The sequence below is a fragment of the Diadema setosum genome, chromosome 6 (genome assembly GCF_964275005.1).
Source record: "Diadema setosum chromosome 6, eeDiaSeto1, whole genome shotgun sequence".
NCBI lineage: Eukaryota > Metazoa > Echinodermata > Echinoidea > Diadematoida > Diadematidae > Diadema > Diadema setosum.
In genome coordinates, this window is record NC_092690.1 from 18,964,805 (window position 1) to 18,991,662 (window position 26,858).

General features: G+C 37.5%; 1 protein-coding gene and 1 long non-coding RNA gene across 3 annotated transcripts in view; one reads left to right on the forward strand and one right to left on the reverse strand.

The window, feature by feature from the left end:
- The window catches only part of LOC140229460 (protein maelstrom homolog), a 28,613-nt gene extending 25,984 nt beyond the window's left edge, over positions 1 to 2,629 (reverse strand). For both annotated transcript variants that reach the window (XM_072309713.1, XM_072309712.1), the window contains exons 1-2: positions 2,463 to 2,629; positions 1,494 to 1,610 (exon numbers count right to left, since the gene is read on the reverse strand). In XM_072309713.1, coding sequence (XP_072165814.1) covers positions 1,494 to 1,610; positions 2,463 to 2,597 — 252 coding nt within the window. In that variant the 5' untranslated portion in view covers positions 2,598 to 2,629. The remainder of the gene's footprint in view (positions 1 to 1,493; positions 1,611 to 2,462) is intronic.
- A 15,542-nt stretch (positions 2,630 to 18,171) lies between these two features.
- Positions 18,172 to 22,016, forward strand: LOC140229407 (uncharacterized). Its single transcript, XR_011901297.1, has 3 exons — positions 18,172 to 18,287; positions 20,839 to 21,134; positions 21,736 to 22,016. It is a non-coding gene; the product is annotated as an uncharacterized lncRNA (long non-coding RNA).
- Positions 22,017 to 26,858: the final 4,842 nt, after the last annotated feature.

The window sequence follows — 26,858 nt, forward strand, 5'->3', positions numbered from 1 at the left end:
TTTTCATCTGGCCCTTGACCCTAAAATTCATAAGATAATCACTTTCAGGTAGAACATGCATAATATCGTCTGTTGAGAATGAGAAGGGTGTTAAGTTATCTTGAACACTATGGGTTTTGTGACAACTTAACGCCCTTATCATTCTCAACCGACGATATGTACTAAGTTTCAAGATAACTTGAGCCACTTCGAGAGATACGGAGGAAAAAGTTAGTTCAGCACTTTCACTTGATCTTTGACCTTTTGACCTTTGAGGCAAAAAAAGAAGAAAAAAAAAAAAACTTTCCAGAGAATTTCTATTAGGTTACACATGCATACACCAAGTGTAAAAAAATAATAACCCTGCTGGCATTGCATAAATATGAGGGAAATAGTAAAATTTTGAAGTGTTGCACTTGACCTTTGACCCCTGACCTTTGACCCCATGAACCCTACATTCTCTAGATAATCACTTCCAGTCAGTACATGTATACACTATGTTCCATGAAGATACCTTGAACAATTTTCCAAGGCACGGAGAAAAAAAAGAAGTTTTGATATTTTTACTTGACCTTTTGACCTTTGACCTTTGACCTCATGACCCAAACTTTCACCAGAGAATCTTAATTGGGTAATACATGTATACACTAAGTTTCAAGAAAATATCTTCAGGCATTCAATAGATATGGCGAAAATAGTGAAATTTCATGTATTTGACCCTGACCTTTTGACCTTTGACCTTTGACCTCATGACCCAAACTTTCACCAGAGAATCTTAATTGGGTAATACATGTATACACTAAGTTTCAAGAAAATATCTTCAGGCATTCAGTAGATGTGGTGGAAAAAGTGAAATTTTATGTATTTGACCTTGACCTTTTGACCTTTGACCTTGAGCATGTGCACCCAAAAGTTGATAGGCACAACTTCACCCCCTAATACACATACATGCCAAGTTTCATTAGGATACCTCAACAGGTTTTGATAGTTACCTTGTCCACAAAATTCATTACGGACGGACGGAAGGACGGACGGACGGACGGACGGACGGACAACCCGAAAACATAATGCCTCCGGCACCACTTCGTGGCAGAGGCATAAAAAAGATATGAAGTTTTTTGAAGTTTACTCGAAATGGCCTTCCATGGACTTGGGTCGTTCTTACATAATGTACGTGTATATTCAGATACTCAAATATCACTTCAATTCTGACTGCAAATCAAAAAGAAAGGGGAAAAAATAGAATTGGGCTGCAGAAGGAAGATTCTGAGACCCTGACAATATAATTTCATCAAGTTTGAATTTACACAATGTAAGCTTGTTATCAAAACCACTGATTTCTTAGAAGCTGTGAAACTCTACAAAATTTGGTACACTTCTATAACATCAATAAAATTGCGGGTCTGGTATCGATAAAGGCAGCCTCCACCACTGTCTCCAGGATTTTACTCAAGAAATTCATTATTAAGCCAACGTGGAATGTAGCATGAAACTGAGCCTTGACCACATCTTACCGTGATCAGCTGACCGGTGCAGTCCATCTTGCCTTCATATCCTAGATGCTCCTTGTCTTCTTTCTTCTTCTGCTTAGCCAGCTTGTTGTAATCTTCTCTTTCATCTTCAGTAAGAGCCTTTCGTAGTTGTTGTAGCATTATTCAGAATTATGGATGAATGAATGGATAGATATACAGATAGACAGACGGACAAACAGTCAGACAGACAGACAGACAGACAGGAAGATATTGTAGATTGGTAGAAAGGAGAGAGATAGAGAAAAGTGTGAGTGGGCACCTGTAGTGGTACATTGGAGTGAACTTGTCATGGGCATATAAAATTTCATGATACAGTACAGCGCAATCAAATGGTCATCAGAAAGTCCAGCAATCAGCATCACTTCTTTTTTTTTTCAGTAGGCCCTATTTATTTGTCTTGAACTCGAGCAAAGTAAGAATAACAAGTGGTCACGTACATGTACAATGTATGTTTCATATTGAAACATATTCCTGAGAAAAATGAAGAATGGGCAACACTGATCTAGTCTACTTGCAGAAATTTGGTTAAAGTGACTCTCACAAATGACTGCCTTTCAAATGAATAAACAGTAACGTTAGGCCTATAAAACGGCTTACACAGTTTGCACAGCAGTACCTCATTGCCAGTCACTATTGGCATTGCTTAATCACATTCATTGAATATCAATTTTATACAATTATGTTATTCCGATTTAGAGCAACCTTTGGATCTTCAAAAATATGTCAGGACCCACCAAAGCATGTGAACAAGCAATTTCAGTTTTCTACTTCTAACAGTTATAAATTAGATTTAGATACAGCCTATAAAGCCAAAAGGGCCTACATGTACCTACGTCCAACCACAGGTCACAATAAAAAAAAAAAAATTTGAACGTATGGGACTGAGCTGGGGGCAGAGAGATGACGACGTGCTCATATTATGGTGGCATGCTCATCATTTTGTTTACTTACTTTCCACTTTGGATGTGCAATCGGTACCATATTGGCCATGCTTATCTTCTGCCCTTCCTTCTTCATCTTGGCTTGCATTTCCAGCATATACATATAGAATCCATTATATTGTTGCTTTTTCTTCTTGGGAGGCATTGTCGTTGCGTTTTGTCACCCTCGCCGCAGCAGGCCACTATTTGCAGAGCTACAGTGACTGTATACAGCTGCTTTGGTGATACAGGTTGCAAGGCGCGGGAGATAGTTCCCAGATCTTGACCCTGCCTGGTAGGTTGTGCACAATTTCGCGGACGATTGGGCCCATTTTTTCTCCCACCACCACCACGTGTTGACTGTTGTTGTTGGTTTGATTTTATTATTCATCAGTATCCAAGGTGGTGGTGCACGGTGGTGGATGTTGTTTTTCAAGGAATATCAATGTGAGTAGCCTTAATACCAAGATGTGTAAACTATTCTTTGGAAAACAAAACAAAACAAACCTGCAAATGGCGTGTCCTGTAATGGGCATTTATAATAAATATACATGATTGTATTTACAATATTATATCACATGGGTGTGGGTGTATGCAAGGGGGGGGGGGGAATCAGGAGGGTTGTACGACCCCCCCCCCAAAAAAAAAAAAAAAAACACACACACATCAAAAAGGTCCACTTTTTGTAAAATACATTTTTGTTTTTTTTTGAGGGCTTTTTACCCTATATACAACAGGAAAAAAAAAAAGTGACCAGGTGGTGTTCCAGCAATTAATTTGTCAAAAACCTCGTAAATTTCGTAACTTTAGTTTATGCCATACTTTATTTCTAAGCCGCACTGCCGTGCCGAAAAAGTCACATTTGTATGCACCAAATGGCTCCATTTTTAAAGACACCCAGTCGCGAGGATACATGGACATATTTCAGCCGCGGGCGGCAGCACGTAAACTCGCTTCCGAAGTTGCTACGAAGCGAAATGTGTGTGTGCGCAAGACATCCCTAAAGCAATGTATCGCGCTATAGTATCTCGTTTGCTCGCTTGATTGATCTGAGCGCGGGGAGTACGTTTTGTGTAATGTGAATTGAATGTATGGTATACTGTATGTGTACTGTGTGATGCAATGTTCGCATGAGCTGTAGCTAGCTGCCTATACTTGTACGACTACAGTGTACGCCTTCTCTTCATCGCACCGTCGATCGTCGTCAGTCGTTAACTACACTGTAATCGTCAGATCAGATTATATATAGGTAGGGTGGCCATCATGGACGCGACGATGACACATCGTCATGGGTAGCGGATATTACCGCTGAGTTGTCCATTCTGAACGCGGACGATTGGGTCGGAGACCCTGTGTCTTGTGTAGCCCTACTAGTACTACATATCGACCACCCTTATTGAAACCGACCGCGTATAATTCGCGCACTGAACACTTAGTACGCACTTCTCTGCGCGCAAAGCACATAAAAATGGATTGGCTTTGAATGTAGATGAGGATGGTGTGGGAAAACGCGATAATTCATTGTTCATTAATGGTTTTAATCAAGGACAAAATTTCGAATGAATATTTTCACCGAATCGTAATGACAGCACAATGTAATGTCTATGGAAGTTTCTAAAAGGCTTCTAAAAAACTTCGTACAACACGGTGTTCAATACAACTCGGTTTGCGTGCATTGTCAATGCAAAAACAGCGGTCGATTCTATTAACGCGATTTACCGCGGGGAGCTGAAACGAGGCCACGCAATTAAGTTCGTCGGCGATATTTTTGCATTGAAACTTCGAATCGAAAACGGAACAACGGCATTTGATAGAGCTGGATTTTCTCAATCACGTAGGTCAAGTTTTTTTTACGTGAATTTCAGTGTTAAATATTCTTATCAAGCAGATAAACATTAGGCGGTCGATTAGTAGTAGGTCCAACCATACTTGCCCTGGCGTGTGTAAATTCAGGACGGGGAAGCGACTGTGCCCGTGCAGGGCCAACGGCCAGAGTTGCACTGCACAGTGTAACTGTGGCCGTGATAGAAGGGGGCCGTGCACCAACCGACATACCTTCAAGTCGAAGTAGGGCCTAAACTAGAATCTATTATTGTTAGATCTATCATCTTTGAACCTTTAGTTCCCCTGTTTAAACGTTAGAGTTCTACCAGATCTATTGGGTTAGACTACATGTATGATGGAGCTTGCGATAGATCTATTCATTTTTTTAAAATTTATTTGCAAATCCTAAATCATATTCTTGGGGAATTTGCATAACATGATTGATATGAAAAACTTCTCATTTAATGGGACTAATGACATTAAACTGACCCAGCAAATGTCATTTCAATTACGGCATTATCATAATTTGACATAAATGAGAACGCGGAATTATACATAGAAAAATAGGCCTACTTCTCGATCAAACGCAAATGCCCTAAAGTTACTGATACTAGATTAGAAAAAGTCATTCCACTTCAATCACTGATTCATTTGTAGACTTCTACTTACACATCATCTGGATCTGGATTCCTTGAAGTTGTTGACTTGGCCAGCTGGGGTTGCTTGATTGGCGTAAGCCGTGGCAACACAATTCCACCGTGCATGTCGTAACACGAATTTGCACATTCTAAATAAAAATTCCTGCAAAACTGTTCATGCAACTCCAGCAAGTGGAAAGCAAAATTTTCATCGGCACGCTGACGCTGAAGCCTCCCCCTCTGGTCTCTTACTTGTCCTCCAGCTAAGAACACGTCTCTCTGCGTTCTCCACTCGTCGATAGCGTCAAACAAGTAGATACGTTGCCTCGAGTTGGACGGCTGTTTGATCTCCATTATGTGAGGTTTCATTACTAAACCAAAGCCAAGGCTAAGCCGAAACAGAACAGCACTTTTTATTGCAAACAGTACTCGCATACCACACACAATATTGATACTGACATACCGGTACCGACGACTTTCTATCAACTTTGTTATGTTACGATCCGGCCCAACGTACTGTAAGCTGTACGTATAACACATGCAGCTGACGCAGCAGACAACATTGCACGATGAGATCATAACAACCTGCCATATGGCCATATGCATTGCAACTTGCTATACATGAAGCTTAGAGTTTTAATATTTCTTCATCAAAGCATAAATATTAAACAACGTAATATATGAATAATTTATGATATTGTTATATAACATTTTCAGACATTTTTAAATATTATTGCCTAGATTGCTGAAATTGGCACCATAGCGCATATAAACAGAGACTGGAGCCAGATACGTACGTACGTACACCCGACAGCTCTCACTACTTGCTGTGTCGCGGACCGGGAGAGATTTTCATGCGCATGGCTGTTGTGCGGTTTTGTGCATGCACCCATTCGGCCCCATTCGGTAGGTATTCGGGCGTCCATGTTGAAATTACAGTGGACAGCTCGCACGGCGCTCGTGCCCCATCAGGTTTTCGCTGGTGCGCTGCGTAGCGTCGTGTTCGGCATTCGGTACGTACGGGGTACAATAACGGGAGGAGCAGCTTGTCGTGCTTTTCTACTGAGCTGCGAATCGCCTGCGACGACCGGTGTCACAGTCGATCCGTTCCGGGTTCCGGGGGAACCGATATACCGGCTGAATCCAGTCGATTAGTTCCGCGGAACGAATATACCGCACAATAGGCAGTACGCAGAAACGTTCCGCAACCGCCGATCCTATCCGGGTTGTGCGAGTAGGCCTCATTAAAAACAAAATAATATCTGTTTATTGTGGATGCCTATACCAAAGCCAAAAATCTAAGAAAGCTATTTCTTCATTTTTAAAATGATATCAAGGACAAACCTGTTTTTACGTTCTGATAATTTGCCTTTAAAAGAATCATATTATAGCCTCGTACAAGTGGCGCGAAGAAATGAATCACTGTAGGGCTTATACAATTTACAAAGTGTATTAGCTAAATAGCATGCACAAATACGTACGAGTCGATCATCTGGAGCCGTTGCACAGACAGTGTGCGATTAGCTTGTATTTATAGACAAAACTTCAAAGAACAGTTCAACGAGAGAGCATGATAATACTATAGTTATAGGTCCTACATTAAGAGACTGCTTGAAGTGGGAAGGAGGAGAGAGGGAGGTTTTGCTGGTAGGGTACAGCAAGGATTAACATGTTTTTTTTTTTTTTCGGTGAGCTTTGTTCTGATAAGAAAATTATTGTTATAAATGAAACTTAATGTTTACGAAGAGAAAATGTAACTTTTTTTTGTGGAACACCAGATTTCGGACATATAGGTGCACTGTTTGGATATTCAAGTAGTTCAAGTTAGGGTATCACTAGAAGTCAGAAAATTACGTGAGTTTGTGATACCCCATATTTTGCATGCACTCTAATTTCTTTCAAGGGGAGGGCTAGTAACTGATCAATGGGAATCAGTGGGAATGCTCGGGGATGATTGTTCCAATTCTAGTGGGATTCATTAAAGAGTACATTAATATATCTATTGTTGTATGAAAATTATTTGCTTCAGAACGGCCTCATATTCAAGTAATGTGTTTAATTCCCCGTCACTGTACAGGCATGCTAACCCGGAAACATTAAACTGCACATTACTTGAATATGAGACCATTATGAAGCAAATAATTTTTACAGAACAAAAAAAATGTACTCTTACATGTATCCCCCAAGGATTGGAACAATGTCATCCCCCAGCATTCCCACTGATTCCCACTGATCAATTCCTAGCCATCCCCTTTTAACAGAAGATATTTTTTCGGGCCGCAGTCCCTATCATGAAAAGGGAAACATTCAAGATTGAACGGATGGTACAGTATTGACTATAAGTTGGTGTTCAGAACAAACAAATAATGAGAAACCTGCAATACTAAACAGCATTCAATTCTTTTAGAATTCAGAGTTCATTTTACACAAATTAGCTTCAAATTGCTGAGATATATGTACCTACAGTGCGTATAAAAAGCAACAAGATTTAATTTCGAATTTGTGAAGATGGTGTTTACTTTACTCCAAAGTAAGTAGCAACATCTAAAGCCATATATCTCCTCTTTCCAATGACATCCAATTTTTCCATTTCCAATGGTGTGGGGAAATGCAATTCACTCATTATTAGATTCCCTTCTCCGTATTCAAAAGCGTGCAATAAGAATCATAAACCACGCCGGATATTTTGCTCATACCAACTGTTTTTTAATCAAAACAGAATTCTAAAATACCAGACCTATTTTATTACAATCTCGGAATTTTCATGTATAAACTAACAACTAACGAATTACCATCTGTTTTTATCCACATGTTCAAAAGGAATCGCTCTATCCACTGTTATCCCACTTGCCAGAGTGACGCCTATCACCTTCCCCGTAATCGCACTATTTTTGCAAAGAAAACAATTATATTTACTGGACCCAGATATTGGAATGACATCCCTCAAGATATTACTTCTTCTTTGTCTTTATTCACCTTCAAACGCAATTAAAACAGTTATTACTTAGTGCATACACACTTCCAAGTGTTTAGCAACTTTTTTTTTATACTCCCAGTCTTTTGTCCTTGTCCGCAGCCTCAAGATATTAAAGTTATTTAATGGTACCGATACATTTTTTAATACATAGCATTCCTTTTCAAACACCGCGAGATCCGTATACATTCTGGTTTGTGCGATATCTATGTGGTTCATTACTTTATTCTTTATCAATTTTTGTACTGATATAATCTTAGTTGGTCAAGACAAACATATCCGTTCTCCGTATATGATATGTCATATTTCTGATACTTATTTGTGACATCTTCATATTATGATATGACCATGTACATTTGTGTCACGTGTGTGTCAAGAATGTTGTTTTTTTTTCTTCTTCAATCAAAAGACGTGATTGTATATATTTGGTATTCTTGTTTTATTGTCAATAATTTTGTAATCTCATCATTGAGAAAATGCAAATATGAAATTTGAACTGAACATCTTATTTATTCTTACACGGTCATGGATGGCTGAGTAATCATTCTTTTTGGACAATGGGTCAAATTGGACTTGGGACCAAGTTTCAGTTAGTGAGACCAGCATAAATCCTTTTCAATTCACCTTTTTCTTTTTAATGTTAAGACTGGTGAGACATACCTACGGCTCTTCTTCTTTGAAAACAACCGCAACGAAAATGGATGCTTACAAATTTTAAATGAACATGTGATTCCTGAATTAATGGAAAATTTTCCTGTGCAACAAAGTGGTGTGTTCAGACGCCTATGGTGGGCACAGGATGGCGCGGCACCAGCCCATCGACTAGTTGCAGTAAGAAACAGATTGGCTGAGGTATTTGGAAATCGGGTGATTGCCTTGTATCATGATGTGGATTGGCCACCAGAATCTGTGGATCTAACTTCTTGCGATTTTTTTTTCTTTGGGGTTATCTCAAGAGCAAAGTGTTCATTATTCCTCAACCTGACATTGCAACTCTGAGACAAAGAATCACTGATGAATTTGAAGCTCTACGCCATCAAGCCACAATGATTCGCAGAGCTGTGCGTGAGAGATGTAGAAAAGAGCTAATCTCTGTGTGGGAAGGAATGGTGGCCGTGTTCAGGGGCATGGGATGTAATGTTAAAAAGAGATATCCGAAAAAAAAAACAGTGGTAAGTTGTGATTATTAATTTCATTATTCCATTTGTTAAGTTAATTTCTGATAAGGTGCATTGATTCTTGCAGTGTCTAAACTTGGTCCCAAGTCCAATTTACCCATTGTCTAAAAAGAATGATTACTTAGCCATCCATGACCGTGTATGCATAAATATCATTTTGAAGAGGATATTATATGGTTTTAAGATGTTGCTACTCACTTTGGTGTATAAAGTTAACACAATCTTCACAAATTTGAAATCAAATCTTGTTGCGTGTTTTTTTTTTTATACGTACTGTATAGACAAAGAGACCCTAATTAAAGGATGGACCCACCTTATCTGCCCACTACACATGCATTTTTTTTTTCAGTCCAAACCGATTTTGTATAATGTACTTTCAATTTCTCTTAGAATCGTATGCTCTCTATTTCAAATGTGCTTTCTAATTATCTTGCAAAACGTTAAATTTTCAATCGCCCATCTCAACCAAAACTATACTGTATCTCTTTAGAATACATTGCCTGTTTGAAGTAATCTCTGTGTATTGATAGACCGCCTCCCCAAAAGAGAAAACACACACACACACATTCATATGCACATACACACGGACACAAGATAAAGACAACTGAACACACTAAAACAAAATTCATCCCGTCATCTTTAGTTGTTACAACTGAAAAAATAATGAACCAAACGAAGATGCATGTGTGACGTTGGCGATTATATTGGTCGTTATATCGCACTAAAATGATTAGACTCTGTGCCCTGAAAATAGACATTAAAATGAAGGTGGACTATTTGAGCTCATATTATGTTTAATATGAAGCTCCTTGTATTACAGTAGTTAACATGAAGCATGCCGAACATCCCAATTACAGTAACTCATTTGGTTATTCTGTTCAAAATTATTCAAATCAGAGAGAGGTTGGCATGACCAACGTCACATCGTGCAGAACTCTGCAGAGCAGAGTTCTGTGACTGTACCATGGCCACCATGACGACGAAAGAGATAAGGGAGGGGGAAAAAAAGGAATCGCTTTGTAGTCCGGGTTTCAAATTGGCAACTTTGTTCGGTTGGCTGGTCAGAGAGATTTCGAGAAATTCATTGGCTGTAGAGGGAGACTGGAAGAGTACATTTTACTGAAGGGGTGTTTCCCCATTACCACTTTGTATACATTGTATACGGAAGAGACCCGGATCGAATCGGCGGTGGGGGATCTTATCGGCGGTGAGGCAAAAATCCCGCCGATTGGATCTGGGGGATCTGATATACTGGCCAAAGTCCGCCGATAAGTTCCGGCGGAACTAATCGACTGGCCGGAACGGATCGCCTGTGACACCGGCTGCCTTTAGATATAAAATTCAAAAACTCTGTACCGTGGGAGGGGAGACACCACCTCCCACACCCTCTCCCCCCCCCCCCCCCCCCCCACCGCTCGGTCACTCCGCTCCCTTGCAAAGGTGAAGGTACAAAAATTTTGATTACGACCCCCCAGAAAAAAATCCTGGATACACTTCTGTATCAGAGGGTATATGTGATAATATAGGCCCGTAATTATTGGGGGGGGGGGGGGGGGGGAGGGGGAGGGGTGTTCATAGGGTTCCGCGGGACTCCCCCCCCCCCCCCTTTGACAGCAGCAAAGAAATAAAAAGAGAATGAGTTGCAGAATCCCCCCCCCTTCCCCGTTGGCCAGCAGAAAGAAAAAATAAAAACTATAAGAAATGAAAAGAAGAACCATTTTTTTTTTGCTTGTCAAACGATGCGCCTCATCGTCATCGTCGAACATAAACTTTAGCTAAAAAAAAAAATAAAAAAAAAAAAGTTCCACTTTTCAAATTCTGAACACTCCATAAAATCCTAGTTACGGGCCTGTATGGTGATGCAGTTATCCATCGCAGCATTCGGGATCCAGAGTTTATAGGTCGAGGAATCATAAACTATAGGCTAGCATTTCCGCCACGACAGTCTGTGATGTCGCACACCGTCTATACTAGTACAGGTTTAGTGGAGCTTTCAGTTATAAAAATAGATGTAAACATTGCGAAAACACTAAAATCACGTGAGCGCTATAATTTCGCAATGGACCTCGGGTCGACAAATGAGTTATAGGCCTTAAATAATTCGGTGTTAATCATAAAGAATTATAATGGTTATCACTCCATCAGGGCATTATATCCGTGAGGTTCTGAAAATATGCTATGATTTGTTTGTTTGCTTGTTTGTTTGTTTGTTTTTGTGTTTGTTTGTTTGTTTGTAATTGTCACCCCTCAAACATTTTGTTGATATGATATCTAGGCTTACTTACAATGTTGGATGTATACGATCATTTCGTTTCTTTTAACTAAAATGGAATGGCAAATCCGACATCTTTGAGGGCCTGGTGTAAGATTTTAAACTGTTTAAAGCTTCAAAGAGTGAAATGTTGCATTTAGCAATTTGTTACTTTTTTTCCTAAGTGCATAGATAAATGTCTACCGGGGATTTTTTCCATTCATAATTCTGCCTCTTCCTAATAAATGTTTTAAGTCATGAATATCCTGTAGTCCTATAAATATTATTTATACTATTATTGTAGGTCCGTGATAATAAACGCCATGATTTCCAAATTAACATTATCAGTTGATTATGCACAGCGTGAAACGATGACCCTGAATAAAAATTGTGCAAGATGATGTATCATGACTGCATATTATGTAGGTCTAATGGACTTTTCCATAGTGTTCATGTACAAAAAAAAAAAAAAAGCAGAGTGTATGATAGCGGGAAGTGTTTGTTGTTGTTGTTGTTGTTGTTAATTGTTGTTGCCAAATCAATAGGCCTATAAATGGAATTTCAAAGTTGTTTTTTTTTTTTTTTTATGGGGGGGGGGTCCACAAAATCAGTCGGTGATCAAATCAATCGGAAACACCTATTCAATTGACAAAAGTGATGATGTCTTCAACTGAACAAGTTTCCCATTAAACCACTTGCGAAGTCTTCGATAATAATTATTATTACCGCCATTATGACAGCAATGACGTAAGGATAGGCCTATCTTTCTCATAATGACGTGGGATTCGTCTCGAATCCACTGTGACTTTAGAAAAAAAAATGCCTAGCTGTACTTGAAAAAAAAAATCATTGGCAAAAAAAGCATTTTGACAATAATCTATATTGTTGTGCAGACAGCAGGTACCTTATTCGCGATCTTTCTTTCTTTTTTTTTTTTTGTTGCTTCATTGATGTGTAAAATACAGCAACTTGTACTTTCTAGGGCACAGTAATTTTGTACACTCAGAAAATAGTGTTCAAGCATTTGAGTCAATATTACTTGTTTCCACTCAGATTTCACTGCTAAAATTTTACTCAATCGCTTTGCCCGATGGGCTTCCTGTATATTCTTGTATGAAAAAAAAAAGAATACAGAAACCATTTCAAATCAAATCAGCGAGTTGTTTTAACTCTATAAAGCCCAAGCTATTTTGACCCTTGATTAGGCCCATGCAAGGGGGGGGGGGGGGGACAGTGTGCACCCCTATATAACTTTGTTATCATTTGATGTTTCATCGTCATAATTATTTGGCACATGGGTAGAGCAACTCATGAATACTCTACATGATCGCATACTTATTTTTAAAGGTCATCCATAGAGGGCGCTATTTACCAGAGTATAAAGAAATACATAGGAAATATGCTAAAACATGATTTTTCTGTATAAGTTCTTTATCCGCAGTAATAGTCTTATCATAGACCGATATTTTTCATATTTCCCACTGTATGTGCAAGTCAAAGCTCATTACTTGTTATGGTTGAAATTTCTCAAGGTCACCACATAGGGCGCTATTCATAACAAAATAAAGAAATACATTATGAGACCTGTGTTGTTTGGGATAGATATACATGTATAGTTATCATAATTCATTATTTCCATAATATTGGAAGTTTAAGTTTGCAGATTGATAATGTGATAAACAAATGATATTAGAGGTATATTTTGGGTGAGAGAATCGAAATGACACAAAAATGGCAATCTTTGGAAAATACTGTTCAACTATCTCTATTATGTCTATTGTTTTATGCCATTGTCAAAGAAAAACAAAGGAAATAATAGGAAATACATTTCAGGGCATAATTAGGGCCTACTTCACATTTTGGTTCTTCAGTAAATTTCAGTCAAGAAACGCCCATTTCATACATTATTGTTAATTGGAATTGGAACAGAAAAATACGCAAAATCTGACTGACATGGTTATCAGCTTATGATTGCCATGGCAACCAGCATTATCAAATATAGCTAAATTATATATCAAAATGTTTGGAATAAGATTCTTAGGATAAGTCACCAAATTTGGTTAAAATTGGATTAAGGGCTAAGGAGTGGCGAATGAAAATCTGGTAGGGCACAATGTGCCCCCCCCCCCCCTTATGGGCTTTATGATAGGTTAAGTATGATTACAACGCCTTACAGGTCTGTAGGATTTTGTTTCGTTCGTTTGTTGTTTTTGTTGTTGATTTATTGTTTATATTCCTTTTTTGCTGCTGCTGCTGCTGCTGCTGCTCACGGCAGTTCATGTTGGTTGGGCTGGGTGTCGTAGCTCTTATTTGAAAATACAATAGAGAATAAAGGGAAAATCCAGTCAAAATATAAGTTCTGATAAAAATGAGTAAAATCTTATACGAGTTAAAGGGTAAAAAATATTGACTGAAATCGAATTAAAGGGGATGGCTAGTAACTGATCAGTGCAATGGGAATCAGTGGGAATGCTGAGGATGATTGTTCCATTATTCTTGTGGATTCATTTAAGAGTGCATTATATCTATAAATTGCTGTGTGAAAATCATTTGTCAAGTAATCAAGTAATGTGCAGTTTAATGCCCCGTCACTGTCACAGGCATGCTAACCTAGAACATTAAACTGCACATTTCTTGAGTATGAGACCATTCTGAAGCAAATAATTTTCACACAATATGTACTCGACCTTAAATGAATCCCACAAGGGTTGGAACAATGATTTATCCCCCAGCATTCCAATGATTCCCACCGATCATTACTAGCCCTCCCCTTTGAAAAATAAGAAAGCTATATGATTGTGAAATTTGCCAATTTCTGCAAAAGAGTTCTTGTACAGTGGATATGAATATGCAAATGAGTGAGCTAACATGTCATAACCTCACAATTTTCCATTGATCGTGTACAAAAAAAAAAAAAAGATATGAAGAAAAGTCACTAATGTTTCTGTATTTGAAGTCTGAAGCATGATGTTATATTCCTGATTGAATAATTTCAATTTATACAGTGATCAGTTATAGATATCCGCAGGATTTGAGCCTGGGGCATTATATTTAGTTAATGAAACTGCAGGAAGTTGGTGTATTTGAAGAAAAAAAAATGGCATACAGAGAATAAATCAAATCAAATCAACTCAAAACAAATTTGAATGAAAAAGTGGAAATTTCAAAATTAATGTAAGCTTATATGGCTGATTGTGATGGGATGAAATACTTTCCTTGCCATTATTTTGCATAATCAAAATAACAAACTCATATTACCGTTCATGAACTGTTTCCTGAAAACTCAGCGAAACTTTATAATGCCATATTTTTCTCATTTTTTTTTCAACTCAAAGAAAATTTGAATGAAAAACTGGAAATTTTCTCATTTTCTCATTTTTTTCTCATTTTCTCATTTTCTCATTTTTTTTTCAACTCAAAACAAATTTGAATGAAAAAGTGGAAATTTCAAAATTAATGTAAGGCTTATATGGCTGATTGTGATGGGATGAAATACTTTCCTTGCCATTATTTTGCATAATCAAAATAACAAACTCATATTACCGTTCATGAACTGTTTCCTGAAAACTCAGCGAAACTTTATAATGCCATAATTTTCTCATTTTTTTACCCGATTTCGATCAAAGTTTTACTGTTGTGGTACTCTGCTTTCTTATCAGACTAGACTATGGGGTGTTGCAAGAAAGTTGCAATCAATTGCAACTTGCAACTGATTGTCACTGGCCAATCAAAATCATTGTTGCATGCATGTCTCAGTCTTAATAGGGCAGACCCTGAGCCAATCAGAATGGTTGTTTCAAAATTAGCAATTATTTGCAATTGATTGCAACTTTCTTGCAACACCCCCTTTGGACTGCATTGCTTTGCCCTTTATATAGGCCTTCCTCGCCTGTTACGCTACACCTGCTACTGTCTCTCTTGGAGTATTATCGATTCTGTGGCGGCAGCACATCGTCTTCCCGGGACCAGTCATCGTTATAAAGCTATATAGAGCATAAAATTGTTGTCAAAAAAAAAAAATGGTAGGCCTTCTCATTTATATTCATTTTTATCAAGCCAAGACCTTTATCCCAGCTGCCTTATACAAGGGAGTGTAACTATTGGAAAACATTATTGGTTCAACTTATATCATGGTTGATATACCACAATGAGTTTCATTCTTCATCTTCTGGCTTCTCCTCCTGTTCTCGATCTTATCCATGAACAATCAATGCAAGGATAAGAACTGATTATATTACAGCAAATAACCCTTATATTATTATGCAATTTATTATTGGCGATGCATAACAGCATAAAAGAAACTGCAGAAGATGCAGAATTTATTATACCATGATTATGTTTGACGTAGTGCATAAAATGAGGTACAGAAGATGCGCTAAAATATAGGTCATACGACATAATAATTTATGTTTGACGTCAATAACATTTTCCTGTGGGCATACAGTGAGCATTTTACACCACCTCACCTCCGTTTCTGTTCATTCCGATCACGCACTGACTATATACTTGCAGATCGTAGTTTTTAAGCACTATCGTGTTTTCTTTTGAAGTGAAATAATGATTGAAAGCACAAGAATCTAACCGCCACTTTTTTTTTTTTTTGCTTTAACAATGTCTATAACGATGTATTTTCTTATAGACAAAGCGAAAGTCATTATTCTTTTCTCATGCCCCGTAAAGTGTATGGATCACCATGACGAAAATTATTAACTTGTCATTATCTTTTTCCCTGACTTATCAAATTTGACCGCCACAAGTCTCTTTGTGAACTTGCTGAAAGACATGCAAAATAAATAGATAATAGATAAACGGTTGATCACAGTGGCTAGTTGTTTTCGTCAAATTTTCTATGTGCTTGTAAATATCTGTAAATAAATTGTATTATAATGTAAATAGCACCAGTCTGCAAGAATCTTCAGGCTATTGAAGGAGGCAGACTTAACCAGAAGAAGAAGAAGAAGAAACCCTTTGGCGGGTCTTTTAATCAGTGGCGTATAGGGAAAACGGCGCCCGGGGCACTGGGGCAAGCGCGAAAATTGCGCCCCTAATTTCTGAAAAAGTGTTCAGCCCCAACCCTATCCCGGTATAGGGACTTTGAACAAAGTCCACATGATATGCTTTTTCAAGCACTTAAAAGGGGTCTTTTGAGGGTGATTTAAATGTAATGAATTTTGATAAATGTTTGGCGAGCGAGCGCAGCGAGCGAGCCGAAAATTTTTGTATTTCAGCTTACAAAACATGGAATTCTTGTCATTTTTTGCTTATCAAATCTTACAATTCTAATCACGATAATTACAGTGACGGCCTTATAGATAACGATTTATACCAACAAACTGAGGACTTGGAAAAAATACTCTGAATTAGTACGCGCGAGTGACCGAAATTTGTATATTTCCGCGTCATCATTACGTTTTGTTATCTCTTTTCTTTTGTTTTTTGATAAATTTTGGCGAGAGAGAGCAGCGAGCGAGCCGAAATTTTATTTTTTTATGTCAGCTTACAAAACATGGAATTCTTGTCATTTTTTTACTTATTAAATCTTCAATTCTGATCAAAATAATAATAGTGACGACAACGATTTATACCAACAAACTAAGGACTTTAAAAAATACTCTAAATTAGTACGAGCGAGTGAGCCGAATTAATTTGTATAATATTATTTCCGCGTCATCATCACGTTTTGTTCTTATCTCTTTTCTTTTGTGTTTGATAAATTTTGGCGAGCGAGAGCAGCGAGCGAGCCGAATTTTTTTTTTTTTGTATTTCAGCTTACAAAACATGGAATTCTTGTCATTTTTTTGCTTATTAAATCTTACAATTCTGATCAAGATATAGTGACGACAACGATTTATACCAACAAACTAAGGACTAAAAAATACTCTAAATTAGTACGAGCGAGTGAGCCGAAATTTGTATATTTCCGCGTCATCATCACGTTTTGTTCTTATCTCTTTCTTTTTTTCTTTTTTTTTTGATAAATTTTGGCGAGCGAGCGAAGCGAGCGAGCCGAAAAATTTTGTATTTCAGCTTACAAAACATGGAATTCTTGTCATTTTTTTTTTTGCCTATTAAATCTTACAATATTCTAATCAAGATATAGTGACGACCTTAAAGATAACGATTTATACCAACAAACTGAGGACTTGAAAAAATACTCTAAATTAGTACGAGCGAGTGAGCCGAAATTTGTATATATCCGCGTCATCAGTACGCTTTGTTCTTATCTTGTTTGCGCCACCCCCTCCCCCCCCCCCCCCCCGTATGTTCGAAACCGTTGGCGCCTTCTTTTGATCCATGGCGATCGCTTCAAAATGAAAGAAATTGCAGCCGCTGCTCCGTGAAACATTTTGCCCGCTAAATATAAACTGACATGTGTGAACACAATAGACACTGTCATTTTGTCCACGTCATCATCACGTTTTGTTCTTACCTTCTTTTTTATATAAATTTTGGCAAGCGAACGCAGCGAGCGAGCCGAAAAGTTTTTCTATTTCAGCTTACAGAACATGGAATTTATGTGTGAACACAATAAACATTGTCATTGTCCTCGTCATCATCATATTTTGTTTTTATCTTGTTTGATTTGGTTTTCTGCCCTCACCCCCCCCCCCCCCCCCCCCAGTTTCCGGGCGAGTTTTTCTTCTTCTTCTTCTTCTTCTTCTTGGTTTTTTGTTTTCTTCTTCTTCTTCGTTTTTTTTTTCTTTTTCTTCTTCGTTTTTTTCTTTTTTTTTCGGGAGTACGAATTGGCGGAGTGTCGCAATCAGCGGTTGGGCGCATTGGGTGGGTGCCGAATGTGTGGGGACTGCGGATGATAAAAATCGTCCAGTATCTGGACTACCGGTTGCCAGGCGCAGGCCCAACATCACGTACCTGTACAGCAAGCCGACGATCCCGCGTCTGTGCCTAATTTCTCTTAGACCTACTAAGATGACGATCGCTGGTGAAATTACGATTGAACAGTGCCCGAACCAGGACAAGACAAATGTTGGACGTACGTTGGCTATTCTAATTCCCCTCCCACTCTTTACATTATCCCGACCCTAGTTTAGGGGACCATTGAATGGTTTGTAGACAATGTTGGTTGTTATATGACAATGAGTCTAATACAAAATGGTCACGAGTGCAAAGTTATTATAAATGGTACAAGATTTTGCACAAGGTGAAAGATAGAGGTGCTCTATTCAACAAGGCGAAGCAGAGTTGAATAGTGCACCTCATCTGGGGGGGGGGGGGGGGGAGGGGGACACATTAATTGCGCAGTTGCCCCCTACACATGTACCAGATTTACATTTGCCACTCCTTTGCCCAATTTTGACCAAATTTGGTGACTTTTCCTAAAATCTTATGAACATTTTAATATATAATGTATTTGATATTGCAACCATAAACTGACAACCATGTCAGTCAGATTTTGCAATTAACAATATACCATAGTGTATGAAATGGGCGTTTCTTGGTTGATTTTTCGCTGAAGAAGCAAAATGTGAAGTAATTTTGACCCTGGATTGTTTTTCCTATTAATTTTCTTTGTTTTTTTTTTTGTGACAAAGACATAAAACAATAGATATGATAGAGATAATTGAAAACACTATTTTTCAAACAAAGATTGCCCTTCTAATATCTACATTGTATTTCGTGTCATTTTGATTCCTTCACCCAAGTTATGCCTGTAATATTTGTTTATCATAACAATCTGCAAACTTAGACTTCCAACATTAATATGGAAATATGAAATATGATAACATGAACCCATTACCACCGATGCATCACGGGTCTCATAATGTATTTCTTTATGTTATGAATAGCGCCCCATGTAGTGACCGTGAGAAATTTCAACCATAACTCATAATGAGATTTGGCTTGTACACAAATCATTTGTTGCACATATGAAAATTCATTGATTTATACTGTATATATACATTACATGTATTAATAAAGACACATACTGGGGATAAAAAAAAAATTATACCAAAAAAAAAAACAAAAAACATGTTTTTGGCATATTTCCCGCAGTGTTTATGTACAGTTGGATTTCTGTATAATTACATTGTATTTTGGTAAATAGTGCCCTCTATAGGTGACCTTGAAAAAGATTCAATTGTGCGGCCATGTAGAGTCGGTATGAGTTGCTCTACTCGTGCCAAATATAACAATGATACATCAAGCAATAACAAAGTTATAAGGGGGGGGGCACAACGTGCACCCAATGTGCACGTTGGCCCAATGTTTGATATTTGTGACATTGGACCAACATCAAGAAGTAATGTTGACCAAATATCCTGAAAGATATTGGACCAACAGCAGACATTTTAACATTTTCCTATCAACCTATTTGTGACGAGTAATGAGTATACAATTGTACTTGGGCAAGTGTCTAGAATGGGAATTATGTTTAATCTGTTGTACTTGTTGCAAAATCAGCCCATCCTCCATGGGTTAAAATGTCAAGAAATGATGGAGGCCCCCAAAAATAATGTCTTGTCAGATGTTTGCCGAACAATGGCCCAATAAGAAGTTGTTTTGCTGGCTGGGGCAGTATCACACAGGGAGATAACATCATACATGGAAACATGTGACATACATGATAATACAGCGTACTCAGAATTAGGTTTCCCCTGCAACTTTGGTATAATGATCCCAGACAGCAGCTGTTAGTTTGCACAACATCATGATTTGGAATCTGAATACATACAATACCGTACATTGTACACTGCTAAAGTATGTACATAATCTAATGTATACTGGTTGATCTGAATTGCATTGGTTCTGTGAGTTGCTTTGATGAACACACTGTGCCACGCAAACATTTTTAAAGTCTTGAGAATGATTGCCGTAAAACATATTTTTACTGCATGAACTTTCCGCAAATTGCCACTGACATTCAATGCATACAGTGTGGACAAGAACTTTTGTGTCTGCTTTAATTTTGTGAATCTTTTCTCTTGCGGAGTTTGTGAAAGTAAAATGCATGCAAGCATTCCTTGTTCTACAGTGAAATACAATGTATGCTTACACAAGGCATTTGGATTGATTGAATTTTATTTAATATCCCTGCAAACAAAAACACAAATAATTGACAGCAATTGTACAATGAATATCAAACATGTCACATGAGATGAATGGGCATGGTCTCTTTGTGGTTGACAAATAGAGTTGATAATAATTATAGGGTATTGTTAATACCTCTCACCACCCTGGCCAAGTGCTGCAAAGGCATGGAAATATCTGAACAGCATATTAAAAGAGAAGAGAAATTATAAGAGGAGTTATTCATTTTCTGTTTAGGTAAAAGCCTACACCCAAATAGGCAGTATGTAGCATTTTTTTTTTTTTAAAGAAAATACCAAGAAGAATAGTAAATTATTCAATGGCGTTCAGTGAAGTTTGGTTGAAATGTAGGTGTTGTAGACTGCATGTAAAATCTCAGTCCAATAGGATACAGTAGTGGCTTTTGTTGCATTCATACAGTTTGTTCATTTTGCTGTGTTTACTTCTTATCTTAATTAAATCCTGAATGTTTGTTTCCCTTTCTTATTCTATAGACATGAACTTATTGCAGGACCCCCAGGAAGTACACATAATGGTACCCCAACCTCAGGACCATGACTACATCACACACCGACAGCCTTCCACAGAAACCTCAGTACAGACAGATTTAACTGCCAGAGACATTGAGTTACTGGAGGAGCATTTAAAAGCACAGAAAATGGAGCAACTAGCGTCATCGAAGACCTAGTGGCAGATGGCAGTCCAGTTAGCAGTAATGGAACAAGTGATCTTGAACACTGACAATGAATGACAGGCAGTGCTTGATGGTGGCTTCTATCTGCAGTCTTATGTATGCAATTCATCACTTTTGTTGTTGTTGGATATGTGTGTGTGTGTGTGTGTGTGCGTGTGTGTGCGTGCACCAACCTGCGTGTGTTTGTGTGTGTGTGTGTCTAATCTTTGGAGGATGCTGGGGTATTGTGTTATAATCTGGGACTTGCAGGGAAAAAAAACTATCCGAAAAGAAAAACAGAAAGGGTATTTTCTCTTAACCTTGCTGAAGTACAGCCTGTACTGTACTATTCATCTTGGGTTTGTAGACCCATATGCTTACATTTTGTCCTTTCCTGAGAGAAATTGAAAATATTTGTCAGTTGCGAGAAGCATAGAATATATTGTTTGTTTACCTTCGACTATAGATACAAGTAACCATAGATTATGCCATAAGAGTATGCTTTCCACATTGAATAAACTTGCAGCAATCAGTATTATTGAGTGAAAGACTATGTGGACTTTTGTTTGGAGAGTAAAAGTGAGCCATTATCCCCTTTTTTGTTTAATCTTAGGTTATTTGATTTGCATGCAGTAACTAGAGGTCTTTTTAAAAATGGCACTGATTTGGGTAATGTAAAGAATGATGAAAATTGTTCCTTTATTTTGCCCCTTTGTAGGAGTGGAGGACAGCAACAGAGATGAAGCGGGGAAGCTGAATGCTTGGTGACAATTATTCAGCCTCAAGTATCACAACTATGCAGATGCACTTCTAATGTGATACATGTACCCAGTCGAAAACTCGTGGGTCTGCATTCTTCACAGTCGTAAAGACGTTGGTGTGCCTCTGTTACAGCATGCCCATCCTTATCACTGCTGAACATTTTGTTTTTGTCTTGTATGTGTAGGAGCTTCAAACACATCCAAGACCACAGTCAAAATGATCTTAATAACATTATCAAACAACCTATCTTGCCCTGGTGTTCTTTCTTGACATTGCATGCCCCTATTTTTATGCCTCCGCCACGAAGTGGTGCCGGAGGCATTATGTTTTCGGGTTGTCCGTCCGTCCGTCCGTCCGTACGTCCGTACGTCCGCTTTCGTTTACGCGATAACTTGAGTAATATTTACTGGAATTTTACCAAACTAGGTCCAAGTAATGATGGGGCAATTATTTGATTAGATTTTGGGTGAAATCGGCTGAAGGTCAAAGGTCAAAGGTCAAGGTCAAATCATGACATTGTATCCGTTTACACGATAACTCAAGACTGGATGGAGCAAATTTCACCAAACTTTGTTGGAGGATGATGTATGATGGGACAATTACTTGATTAGTTTTTCAGTGAAATCGGACAGAGGTCAAAGGTCAAAGATCAAGGTCAAATCCTAAAATTTATCTGTTTACGTGATAACTCAAAACTGGATGAAGCAGCTTTCACCAAACTTGGTCCAAGGATGATGTATGATGGGACAATTAGTTGAGTAGATTTTAGTGACATTGGCAAGAGGTCAAAGGTCAAAAGGTCAAGGTCAAATGCTACAAATGTTGCAATTTCCCCCATATCTATGCGATGCCCGAAGGTATTTTCTTGAAACTTGGTGTGGACATGTACTACTGCGTAAAGATTCTCCAGAGAGAGTTTCATGTCATAAGGCCAAAGGTCAAAAGGTCAAAGGTTAGGTGAAAATGTTGCAATATTACTTTTCTCTCAAATGCTTCAATGTATCTTCGTGGAACTTGGTACATATGCATGTACTGTCTGGCAGGGATTATTTAGGGAATTTAGGGGTCATGGGTCAATAGTCAGGGGTCAAAGGTCAAGGTCAACTCCTCAAAATTAATATTTCCCTCATATACTAGTATATGCAATGCTTGCATTATTAGTTTCAAAACTTAATACATGCATTACCTAATGGAGATTCTCCGGGAAATTTCCAGCCAGAAGGTCAAAGGTTAAGGGTCAAAGGCCAGGTTTCAATGCCCCCCCCCCCCCAAAAAAAAAAAAAAAATCTATTTTGTACCGTCATCACACTCTTTCTTCGTACCTTGGAAATTACTCATTGCATAAACTTTCCCAAAATTCCCCAAATATGTGTACCTGCACTCTTAGAAAATTATAGCAAACCCAGTTCAAGACATTTCTGACAAACCTGTCATTTCAATATTTTGCCAGATATGTGAAACTGTCATGGATCACACATTGTGAAGACATTGTACTATACGCCTATTGGGACAATCATGCATTATGGCGGAGGCATCAGTCGCCATAGCGACATTTCTAGTTTAATTTCTATCTCTTTTTTTTTTTTGTACAAGTTTTAAGAGATAAATTTCTGCCATAAGAGCAGTGATAAAGTGTGCTGACCTTTCTATAGATTGGCCTTCACCTATTAGGATAAACAGGAATGCCATAATCAGAAGTTGCGAGTCTCACAATCCTACAGATATACAAGGCTCACGCAGGCATCAGTGTATGTGGAGCTTTGCAATGAATTCTGACTTATATGTGGTATAATGTCTGCCTAACTTGAAAGAGCACAATTGATTGTACAGATTTAATATGGAGATACAGTATTGTGAAAGCAGACATGATTTCATTTTGGAAGACATTCTGCAATTGTAAGTGCAGCACTTGCCATGCCTCTCGATCCCTTTCACATGCAGAAAAAGACAATATTGGGAAATGCCTGAATTTCTAGGAACTCCAGTTGGCATGAATTAATGCCAGATGTAGGATTCTTGAATGTGTACAAATCATCAGTTTCCACAAGTACTGGTTCCAATTCTGGCAGCTTTGTGTACCCGCTGTAATCTTTGAAGACTACTGTATTATGGCTACAGTAAAATTTGCATCTGCCTTTATAGAATAACAAGGTTTTCTGCATTCTACATACATTTGTACTATGAAACTCATACCTAGCAGTCTTTTTTGTAGACATACAATGTATTTATTTTTTTGTGTGTACACATCAACTCATGTAATATGTGTGTGAAGATGTATGTTGCCATGGTTTAATTGAAGAACTGTTGTATACTGTTCACATTTCCCCTTAAATTGTTTTTTCTCCATGCCAGATACCCCTGTGTTGTAAGCTACAGTTGCACTTTTTGCACTTTTCAAGAAGTCTTTCAGAGAATTTGGCTTTACAGCAATGCTATCTGGTGGCACAGTTGTACACTTTGTATGTGAGAAAGTCTGACAAGGTTCCTGTTATGAGGCTTTGGCCAGCGCCTGCCAAGAACTGCCAAAATACCTTGGTCTAGTTTTGATTAAGTTCAAATGATGACTTGTATGTTACAATGTATGATATTGTGATAAACAGCCTGATATAAAAGTGTTGTTGAAGGATATACATGTACGTGTAATACTGTTTTTTCCTCAACAACATTGAATGTTGTTACTTTGAACACGTAGAGAAAAGTTGCTAAATTGGGGAGGAGGGGCCAGGTTTGAAAAGGGGCCTATACAACTCATAATCCATTTTGTATAAACTGGTTAAAGGTTTTTCTATGTGTATTGATTTCACGCCACCCCCCCCCCCCCCTTACTATATGTTCATCTTTAACTGCTGTTCTCCCTTTCACTCTGTTTAATTCCAGTCATTTTTTTCATCCATATCCTCTTCCCCACTCTATGCGTCATATCGGAAACAGTCACTGGCTCAAGTTCACTCTTTTAGATTTTTGCGAGGTCTCAGGACATCCCGTTTTTCTTGAGGTTTTAGGAAGATCAGAGCAGTTTACCTGATTAGAGCTCGTTTTTTTTTTTTTTTTTTTTTGTTTCCTGTTATCGCTATTTTTAGCATGCCAGTGCGCAGACCCTGTCACTTTGAAATGTACTTATTTCGACAAAATTCAAACGTACGTTTTAGAGTAAAACATTCCTGTGTCTTAAAGTTTCTTGCATTTACACTGTATGGGGCATTTCAGATGATTTTCATAATTAGGGAAAGTGTGTTTTCATTACTTTTTCTACAATGCCCTTTTTTTTTAGAGAAGTGTGATAAGGTATGTCTTATAGAGACCATACCTGATAATGTACCAAGTATTAAAAGGACTTACAGGCAGATTGTGGAGAAAAGTAGTGTCCTATTCGACTGCTCTCTCAAATGCAACAACCCTAAGATGACAGGTTTCTTTTCTTGCCAGTCGCTGACCATGGGCGGTTCTTTTGGTAGAGAGGAAAAAAGTGAGAAGTAGGAAGATTCTTTGAGGTTGCTTTATTTGTTCGTTTTCATTTGGAACAACATTGTATGTACATGTACATTGTATAAGAATGTCTCCAGAATTGAGCAAATATTACATATTCATGTTATCTTGCTAATTAAAGTTAATTTTTGTGAATTGATCTGTGTTTTGGTCTCTTTGTTCATATATGTTTGTTGTACTGTAGTCTTTGAATTGAAATCCAGCCAAGTTTAAAGTTAATTTGAAAAGCAAGAGTTAACAATCATAGGCACAGCAGTGGAAATGTTGTCAAAATCAGATAAAATTTAAGGGAGATAGAAAATTGTATGAGTGAATTTCTTTTTTGCTACTGAATATTTTTTTAAACAGTTCATTGAACAAATAATATAAATATGCAAATAATGAGTTGATACTGTAATCACCATACAATGTTCCAATAATCTCACAAAAAGGTAGCAGAATATATGAAGGGTTTGTTCGCAAAAACCGATAAGTCCATATTTGCCAAATGGAGATATTTGCGATTAAAGGTCAAGAAAAATAAAGAGAATGATAAGAAAAATTTTGCTTCTTTTGACCATAACTTCAAAAATGTACCTTTATAAGTAGTGACCAATATATCATTTAAAAGGTATTATTTTGTACTTTATAACAGAGACCGTACTTCAAAATCTTCAAAAATGGACTTATCGGTTTTTGCAAACAAACTCTTCATATACATATATATACTGTATATATATAATATTTTGCAATAAAAGTATAAACATAATCTTACTCTTGACTGCCTAAATTAAAGAGACATATAATGAACAGATGGAGCGTTTAACAGTGGGGCATAATTGCAACTGAACAAACAACCTAGCACTGTTGCATTTTTAGAAGCTCTATATAAAACTCTATATATATATATTATGAAGAGTTTGTTCGCAAAAACCGCTAAGTCCATTTTTGAAGATTTTGAAGTACTGTCTCTGTCATATGTGTTAAGTACAAAATAATACCTTTTAAATGATATATTGGTCACTACATACATAGGTACATTTTTGAAGTTATGGTCAAAAGAAGCAAAAATTTTCTTATTCTCTTTTTATTTCTTGACCTTTAATCGCAAATATCTCCATTTGGCAAATGTGGACTTATCGGTTTTTGCGAACAAACTCTTCATATATATATATATATATATATATATATATATATACGTGTATAATCATATACATGTATATATTAATGTAGTATAGTATTATATATGAAGATATGAAGATATATGGAGATACTTGCGATTAAAGGTCAAGAAAAGTAAAGAGAATAATAAGATTTTTCTTCTTCTTTTAACCGTAACTTCAAAAATGTACCTTTATATGTAGTGACCAATATATCATTTAAAAGGTATTTTTTTTGTACTTTATGACAGAGAACGTACTTCAAAATCTTCAAAAATGGACATCGGTTTTTGCGAACAAACTCTTCATTATGTGTGTGTATGATGTGGTGAAGGAATATACTGTATATCACCAGTTCATTTATTCAAATATTTATATTATAAATGTCTCTAAATTTTGTGAAAATGTAAAACTTCACAAATTGGCAATACAGTATTTATATTTATCTGATTTT